This window comes from Cephus cinctus, unplaced genomic scaffold, assembly GCF_000341935.2.
Source record: "Cephus cinctus unplaced genomic scaffold, Ccin1 Ccin1_scaffold1343, whole genome shotgun sequence".
Classification (NCBI taxonomy): Eukaryota; Metazoa; Arthropoda; class Insecta; order Hymenoptera; family Cephidae; genus Cephus; species Cephus cinctus.
Window position 1 is genome coordinate 56,462 of NW_014333756.1, and position 9,240 is coordinate 65,701.

General features: G+C 40.3%; 1 protein-coding gene across 9 annotated transcripts in view; it reads left to right on the top strand.

Annotated features, from left to right (window-relative positions):
• Positions 1 to 9,240, top strand: part of LOC107273014 — a 57,888-nt gene that overhangs the window by 14,330 nt on the left and 34,318 nt on the right. For all 9 annotated transcript variants that reach the window (XM_025090341.1, XM_025090342.1, XM_015750795.2 and 6 more), the window contains exon 4: positions 6,899 to 7,023. In XM_025090341.1, the coding sequence (XP_024946109.1) occupies positions 6,899 to 7,023 (125 nt within the window). The remainder of the gene's footprint in view (positions 1 to 6,898; positions 7,024 to 9,240) is intronic.

The following is a 9,240-nucleotide window of genomic DNA, read 5'->3' on the forward strand; positions in this document are numbered from 1 at the left end:
AAAAAAATTCCCCCCCCCCCCCCCCCGCCCCGCCCCGGGGCGATGTGCTTGTTACGGCCCTGCTTCCATTTAACGTCCCGTTTGTTCTCTGGGAATTTACTTTTCTCGATTGGCAAGTTTGCATTCTCGTACAGTACATGCCCTAAAAGGATATACGAGCCGCTGTATCCTCTAAAATGCATTTTTAAATAAGTAAATGTTTAAACGTAATTAATTAGAACCGGTGAAATTATTACTAAAGAATATATAGTCTGCTTCTTTAATGTCGTACTGACGTTTCTTATGATTTTTTCTTTTTGAAATTATTAAAAAAAAAAAAAAATTCCCTATGAAGGCTCACTCGTGCCATCTCACGTACTTCCAATTATGTCTGCTCGGGGCTAATACGGGTTCTTGATTATTATTTCAACCCCTAACGGATATCTAGGTTAACTACTCACTCGTGCTCGGTTCGGTTACATTTCTGAACACGTGTGAACAGTTACACTGGCACGTGTACCGAATATCGTAACGAAGCTTCGAAACGCTTTTTGCATCCGGCGCTTATCTTGATCCCAGCAGCATACGCGAAACTCGGTTATAATTTCACGAATTCGCAAAGTGCAAGTGCATAGATGAAATTCTCAATTTTTTTCAAAAATATATATATATTTTTTTTTCTCTTTTTTTTCTTTTTCAACCCGAACTACGTGTCCTTACGTGACTGTTTATTTTATTTTTTGACTTGTCTCATTACGTAATTAGAAGCTCCTCCTCGTTCCGAACGAGTGGCTGTCGAACGAGCCGCGATAATCACGGGTTGTCAAGCGAGCACGCGCAGTGCCGTAGAAACAATTGCCACTTAATGGGCTATTCGGTGATACAAAATGTCCCTAGGAATTATCTGGGTATTTATCTGTGTGTAGTGAAATCATTGGGGGAAAAGCTTCTTTTTTTTTTTTACTGCACACAGTTCGTTATACATTGCCCTATACATGTATGCATTAACAGAGAGATGGAATAATTTTTATTTTTAATAACGAAATCATAATTTTTTATCAATTATCGAATCAATGTCCAATGGCAATTTTTTTGGTTGTATACTGTTTGTTGTCAAAAAAAAAAAGTATTTTCCATCATCGGAAATTATTGCTGCAAATTTCTTTCTATAACGACAATCACCCCGATAACACAATTTTCTTCAATCAGTTCTCGTCATTTTATTCCATTCAATTCGATATCGATATTTGGATCCAATATGCGGCTAGAACGATTCTCGCCAATCAGTACAGCCATTAACAAAAATCACTAACCGTCACGAATGCCAATAATCCCATTTCATTATGCGTCATTGTTATCATCGTCGCGACGACCTCAACGGGGGAGGGTGGAGGGGGGAGGGCGGGAGAGGAAATCGACGCCGAACAGCCTCAACCAGCGGCTCGATCGATCCTTATTCCATCGACCTAATTAAAGAGTGGCTACTTTCCCAAGAAGACAGACGAACCCTGTCGGCGGGACGTTGCGTTTGCATTAGCGTCGCGACGCTTTTAATTTCTCCTTGGTTACGTAACGCGGACGTCGAGACTTTTTGCTCTTATAAAAAACAAAATGTTCCTCTCGCTCTTCGGTCGTATCAAGTTTTTATTATCTGTTGGTTTTAAAAAATCTTCACGATCCACCAATCGATTCCGATAAAGTTGAGTTGCTGTCGCTGTAAAATAACTCGAGGCTTTTTTTATCATCCAACTTACGAATAGAGGCGTGTGTATAATTTTTTTCCACATATCCGTTATACGATATATATATATATATATTATGTATAAGAGAATAACAACATGGCGTCGTGTAGAGTCAACTGAAAAAGTGTCTACCAGCAGCATCGTGACGTGGGATTTCAAGGATTTCGTTGAAGCGTCTGGTTCGCGTTTGGAACAGCAGAATTAATCCGAGGATTAGCATTCAATTAGGAAGGCTTGTGGTTTCCCTGATTACGCTTTACATTTGTCTACTGTTCTTGCGTTTCGAGGTGGCGTATGGATGCAATGGTAACGTACCGTACCCCCTTCCTTTGGATCTGAACCCCAATACGAGATGCGAATTGGTAAATAAATAAAAAAATGTATCAATCTTATTTTGAAAAATTTGAACTGAAAATTTGAAAATTATATTTGCGAAATGTTTGCAATTTTTTTTAATACTTTGTAATCGATAATCTAGAATTCTTGTAGGATCCTTGAAATGTCCTTTTTAGGCTCTTCGTCTCTTATCTTTAATTCGCGTTTGGTCTTTGTCTCTTTACGTCATCCCCATAAAAAGTCGCGAGCCGGATAATAAAGAAACGATAAAGACATTAATAACGAACGATGACACAGGCTAGAAAGTCTGCGTGTAGATGGGCGAGAGAGAGAGAGAGAGAGATACAGAGCGCGACGAGAACGAAACGTAATGAGTTCGTATAACGGGTGAGTCCTTAATTCAGCAAAGAATTCATATAGATACGTATATACGAGTACTATTAACAGTACTGTATATGTACAGTTTAATCAGTTATTGCCTTTATAATCGAGGAACTTGGTAATTCGGGAAGAAAATGTACTCCAGGAATTTTTCTTGGTTCCTTTCCCATCTCTCGTACCTAACCTTCCTATATTCGTCTCTGAATTGAATTATCCCCGTGATGCGATTCTGACTCTCTTTAATAAAATTACACCCGGTTATAGGATAAACCTACTGCACACTGTGCGTATTGTGTGCGTATACGTTTCTCTTTTATGAATTTACATTAACTTCGTGCTACACTAATGCCTCTAATGGGAGAACATAATGTCGCCATGACACGCCTCGTAACGCCCGGGAGCTCACGGGAAAGCTTATTAAAATGTTAAATTTTGAAAAATTCAACGTACTTACTCTGTCGTCATTCTTACAGGATGTTCTCAATAATTCTGTAAAAGTGTATTGTCAAACAAACAAATATAAGAGGTTCTCACAATTTCGGTGATATTATTTTATCTCGAACAATTGACACGTTACCGTGTTACGTGATACGAATTCACGAGCAACGTTCTCAAAGCTGCTTCAATTAAACCACAGTATGGTTATTATTCCATTTTTTTCTCTTTTCTACGTAAATGTAAAAGCTATCACAATCGTACGACAATAATACTGCGAGCGCGTGTCTAGATTTAGTTACTTAATAAAGTCTGGTATTTGAGTCACGTAGTTTATTTCACGGCTCGAGTCCACCTAGCCATCTAGCGGCGGCCGCTGGAACCTGGATAACATTTCTTTCGTCGACTATTTCTCGTAACGGAATCTCAACGGTTTTTCTCTCCGTGGCGACGTGCGCGTTCCCGTGTCGTTGGGTCAGTGTTGTGTGTATTTTCCCTTTCGTTAAGAGTGTAGTGAAATAATAACGACAGGGAAGAACAGAAGAATGTGGAAAACATTAGAAGCTGACGTGCGGCACGCAGAAAATGTTCCTTTGTGCCGGTGGACCTCTCGTTGCTCAAGGTATTGCGTTATGAAGTTATAACCTCGCAGGCCGAAGGTTCGCAGTGACCTATCGTGCTGATAGAAAAAGTATTTTAATTATGCAACTCTACATTTACAATATATATCTCTGTCAAACGCGCTGCGGTTTGTTATCGTTCGCCCATTTCGCATCTAGATGACCAACACGCTTGCAGTTCTCTCGCAATTACGTTTCCCTTATCGCTCTCTCAGGTGGCGGGTGTACATGTACGCGATCGGCGACAAAGAAAAATAACCAGGAGGAACAATAAAAAGATAATATTCAAAGAGCACAAATTCAACTATAATGACTGATTGTATCTGTAACCAAATAACACGTAATATATATATATATATATATATATTTTTTATATACATGTTACACATTTAAAATTTAAGCGTAGCACCACGTGCGCGACTAACAACAGAGTTGAGATTACGGTGATTCAGGAGGTGGCCGTGACGGGAGTCGATTTTTTATATACATGTTACACATTTAAAAACTATAATGACTGATTGTATCTGTAACCAAATAACACGTAATATATATATATATATATATATATTTTTTATATACATGTTACACATTTAAAATTTAAGCGTAGCACCACGTGCGCGACTAACAACAGAGTTGAGATTACGGTGATTCAGGAGGTGGCCGTGACGGGAGTCGAAATTTTCATTGAAATTAGGTAAAATGAAATCGCGATGTTTCATCTCCCCCCGCCGTTTCGTTTCCTTGCCACCCTTGGGGTCGCCTGGTATAAACTAAACTCGACGACGACCCTCCCGATTAAAATGCTAAAAGCTGCACGAGGATCGATTCCCTAACGCTCTTCAACTCTCTCTTTGACTTTCTCAGTCTGTTTGTTCCTATGGTTGCAAATATTTTAAAGCGTCCCGACGGCCGTCGAACTTCCTCAGCTACAGTTCCTGACACACAGACTTGCAGCGTCCTTGAGTCTCTCTGTTGTTTTTTCTTCCGAAGGACAAACTACCACGTCGGAAAGTCAGATTGCGACACTAACGCTACTGCTTCTCCTTTCTGCCACTGTGGCGCTAGTGTCGTGGAAAATGGCCGCTGACTTAGAAAAGCGTCTCCTTGCTCGTGCAGCATTACCCAGGTATCTGTCCTTGGGCTCCCTTCGACATTATTAATTCCAGCCAGGAGAACGCGCCTTTAATAATCCGTCCTGCTGGAGCCATATTTATATATATACATATATCGTACCGGGACATGTATAAATATATATAAATACTCAGAGAATTATACACTCCTGCATATATATTTACATAGAAGCTAGGTAGACCTTTCGTGATAATGCGATTCCGGCTGGATGACTTCGACAGACTCTAACACGCTAACACGTTTCGAGTTACTTCCACCATTTTCCTTGACGCTTTCCATCCACATTTTTCCAGGCATCGGTCGACCCCGTTTCTCATCTCGATGTCTCTCATGCTCTTGACTCGAAGCCGCCTCGTGTTAGCTATAGTCTATGCTCGCTCACTCATTTCCACTCGCTGTCAGCTGGGAAACTTAAATGCATCGGTGCGTCTTTTCTTTAATATTAAAATAGCTACCGATACACGTCGCAGATAACTTTGACAGGTACGCGTGGATTTTTTAGAGATTATTTTTATTACAAATTATAGTATCGTTTTAATACAATCGATTGGGGTTGTTGGTAGAAACTTTTTGTACAAAATAGACTGGAGGGAGGAAAACAAAATTAATATTTATAAAATGACACGAAGAGATTGATACTGATTTTTTTTTGTTATTTATTTCCACGTGCTGTACAGCGCACGTGTCTATAATGCTTTTCTACGGTTTTTCTGTCGCTCCTATCCCTGGAGTCTCGTAAGTATCTATATGCGTGCTTTGTTTTCAAACCAGTGAATTTCCATACATTTCTATCGTCTATACTTTCCTGGAATTCTCCGGTGAATTTCTTCCAGCGGATCTTGAAGCACTCCCCTCCCCCTCCCCGCCCCCGGAAGACCTTCCTCACTGAAATCCTTCACGTCCACGTTCGTAATATACATGGCGATGTATCATAGTAACAGCAGATAAATGGTATCCCTGCTCTGGCATCGGGATACTCTGAAAACAAAAAGTCCCTAGGCCGTCGATGTGCATTCTCAGCAAAAAGCTACCTCGACGAAGAGTACGATGTTGCTGAAGAGCAGCCCCTTTCAAAGAGGGGTGATTTTAATTTTTTGTAATTTTTCTTCTGTTCTCTCGGTTGGTATATTACCCGATATTACCAACCTAAAATGTCACTATATTCCTACTACAGTTGCCATTCGTTACCGGTCTGTTTTGACTTGGACCATACCTGGAGCATTAATTCTGGTTATTTTTTTACTTCAAGGCACAAAGTGTCATCGACTTGATTTTTTTTTACATTTTTCGAAATCCAAATTTCATCCTCTCCTTCCTTTCACGCACATCCTGCCAGGAAACACAAGTCGCCACAGGCGCCGCACTCCCGTGGATAATCGACATAGAAATATAGGTGGCGATAGCGTAGGACAGTCTGGGGCGCCTAGGAGGCGTCGCGACGTCCAATTAACGGGACGTTGGCGCCCGATATATCAAGCGCTTTGGTCCCCAAGCAAAGTCAGGCCAGTCCTGGACGCTGTTCATTGTGCTTTATTTATCATCTTTATAACCTATAATACGGTCCAGGGCTTTAATGTCTCTAATACACAGCGTCCACTGTACTGTTATTATTATTCATCTGCCTCGCCACGTATAATCAATTCTAATCTCGATCCTGACACCTAAGCCAAAATTTTACCAAATTTTCCTAGTTCACTCAAATTTTTCTTTCTCTTACTCTTTGGTGTACTATTTTCATTATTTTTGTGAAAAAAAAAAAAAAAAAATTTTTTTTCCCTTGCTCTCCCCGATTCAATCTCCATAAAATTCTAATCCTACGGGATACCCCCTTTTGTCGGCTTTTCAATAATTGCCGTCAGCCCAGATACGAAACAAGCTACAAACTGACAGACGTTCCCGTCCCGATAACCGCAGAGCAAACAAGTTTCCACGTTGGCCGATACCACGTGTGTACATTTTGTGAAGGGTCGCGCGCCTATCGATACTCCTTGCTTGCGTTCGATTAATCAATTAAAACTTGCAAGGACTGAGTCCTCCAGCCGTATAGCAATCGAGCGCAGGATCATCCCAGTAGAGGAAGCACAAGAGTCTTTGGAGGCTGTGATCTACTTTCTTGTATATCAGTATATGTGTGTTTTCAAAAATAATTATAATACATTATTACGTATATTTTATTAACGAAATTTTTTTTTTCATTTTATAAATTCACCTAAAATCGTTAAAATTGTTTGCTATACGCGTTTACATTAATCACTGTTATTATTCTGTTCACAGTTTGTGGCGACATACACGGCCAGTTTTATGACCTGATGAAATTATTCGAAGTGGGTGGACCACCCTCCACGACAAAATACCTCTTCCTTGGCGACTACGTAGACAGGGGTTACTTCAGTATCGAGGTGAGATTTCGAAATGGGGGGGGGGGATTTTTTGGGGAGGATTAAATTTTTTTTTCAAATTTTATCAACTAACGGTCGTAACGATGACGTGCTTCAGGTCCGTATTAAGAGTGACTCTTGGTATGGGTGGGGAAATACAGGAGAGTCCCCTAATTATCGGGTTCTCCAATTAGCGATGTGGGCTGCTAATTACTATTGTCAACAGGCACCCTTTCTAAAAAGGAAATGAAAATATATATCATCCCCCATCTTTTTAAAATTTCCTTTGCTTTCTCCTGTCTTGCAGGGCTTCATTCTCTTGATCGAACGACGCATCGTACTTTCGTACTGTATCGGGGCTGTCCTATATTTTACTACCCCCTTAACGTTTCGGTAGTGCCGGTCGATTTACCCCTTCGTAAACTTTAAGAAGGTTCAAGAGTGGGAGCAAACCCTGGATCCTGACTTATTGCTGCATCTTTGTTTAAGGATTTTTTTCTTTCTTTTTTTTTTGATCTATAGAAACGTCTTATTTTTTTTTTTTAGATTTTTGAATTTTTTTTTCCTTCCAAAATCTTATAGGAGAAACCCGTAGGACAGGATCCAATGTTTTTTGTCTACCCTTCCAACCTCCTGTTTCGCCTCACTGTATTGGGACTAATCAGCCATGATAATATCCTTGGAATAGATATTCTTATACGTTAAATGTATACCTGTATATTATATCTCGTGCAGGTAAAGGGACTTTAGGTCGGGTTAGGCAGTGCCTACCTAGTTTCTCGGGAGCCCCGACCTCTTTGCACCTTAGCCAATCTCAATCTTGAACTCGTGATTTTCTTAATGTTCATTCCTGATGACGTCATCCCGATTTTACGTTACATCCCTTATAATCCATCGTACATCCACCCTCCCTTAACAACTTTTGTGATCGTCAGAGTTGCGCCACCATTCTTGCCCCGCCAGAGTCCCTTTTGTCTCTCAACCCTTCGAACGAAGGGGATGAAGTAATTCGATAAACTCATTGGTCTGGAGGGTATTATGTGGCCAATGGGATTATGTTGATTTTCTCTCTCTTTTTTTTTTGTAGAAAATTTTATTATGGACGTAAATTTTATTTTAGCCACAAGTCTTCAGTTCCTTTTTCATAGAATGGAGATTTTACTCGGCTTGGTAGATATTAAAATTAAAAATTTTTTTTTTTGTTTTCTGGAAATTTCTGAATTTCGAATCTATAATGAAATTTCATTTTGCTGTCTGCACTAATCGTGTCTGATCGGCTACTTTGTCTGATGCTCCAAGCTTCTCGTGTGGTACTGAGGTGTAACCGTAGCACGCGTAGAATCGATCCGATGGGCATTTTGAGATCGCAGAACTTGCAATATCAGAGCAATGCAAACCGCCGGCTGGAAACGTGGCTGATCGATACTCGGCCTCGGTTCTGGTATAAATCAGCCCGTTCTCCGGCACTCCCGTAGGAAGGATCTTCCCGCGGGAGTTTTCCTTTCTGATGGCAAATACAGAAAACGTTGGTATCGACTTTGGTTCTTGTCTGGGCTAAGACGAATAAGAAAAAAAAAACCAGGATTTTTTTCCTATGCTCGTATGTATGTCGAAGACACTATAGTCAAAGACACAAGTCCGAGAGAGACAGAGACAGAGAGGAAGAGTGAGAGAGTGAGAGAGAGAGGGAAAGAAGCTCTACACAATTTTCCATATATTTATATTAAACCAATATGTATCTCGAGTCAGCTTGTCAGTCGGGGGTGAACAGGGGGAGAAATATCGTATTATTTTATTTTTTCCTGGTTCGTACAAAAAAAATTTTCTCGATCTATTTCCCATTTTCACGCTCATTAATCGCCTAAGAATATTTCACATCGTACTTCACTGATGACGTTATTTTGCTGAGAAATTTTTTTTTTTGAAGGATCTCATAATTATTTATTTCAATTTCACACGAAAGCTCGACAAGTAATACATTTCACAGTTTTTTGTTCTCGGTATAAGAATTTTTAAAATTTGCCACTCAGCCACCTGAACTTATGTAAACTTTTCGCAGTGCGACTGCCCCACGTCGTGATTATTTCGCTTGAGCGCGGTACGCTCTCGTTGTCGTTGCAACGGCCGATGCATTATGCATGCGCCTTAAAGTATGCAACCGGTAAGAGCCTATAAGGGAAGAAAAATGAATTTTTCCCAAGATACGAGATGACTGCGTCGGAAAGCCACCCCTATCGT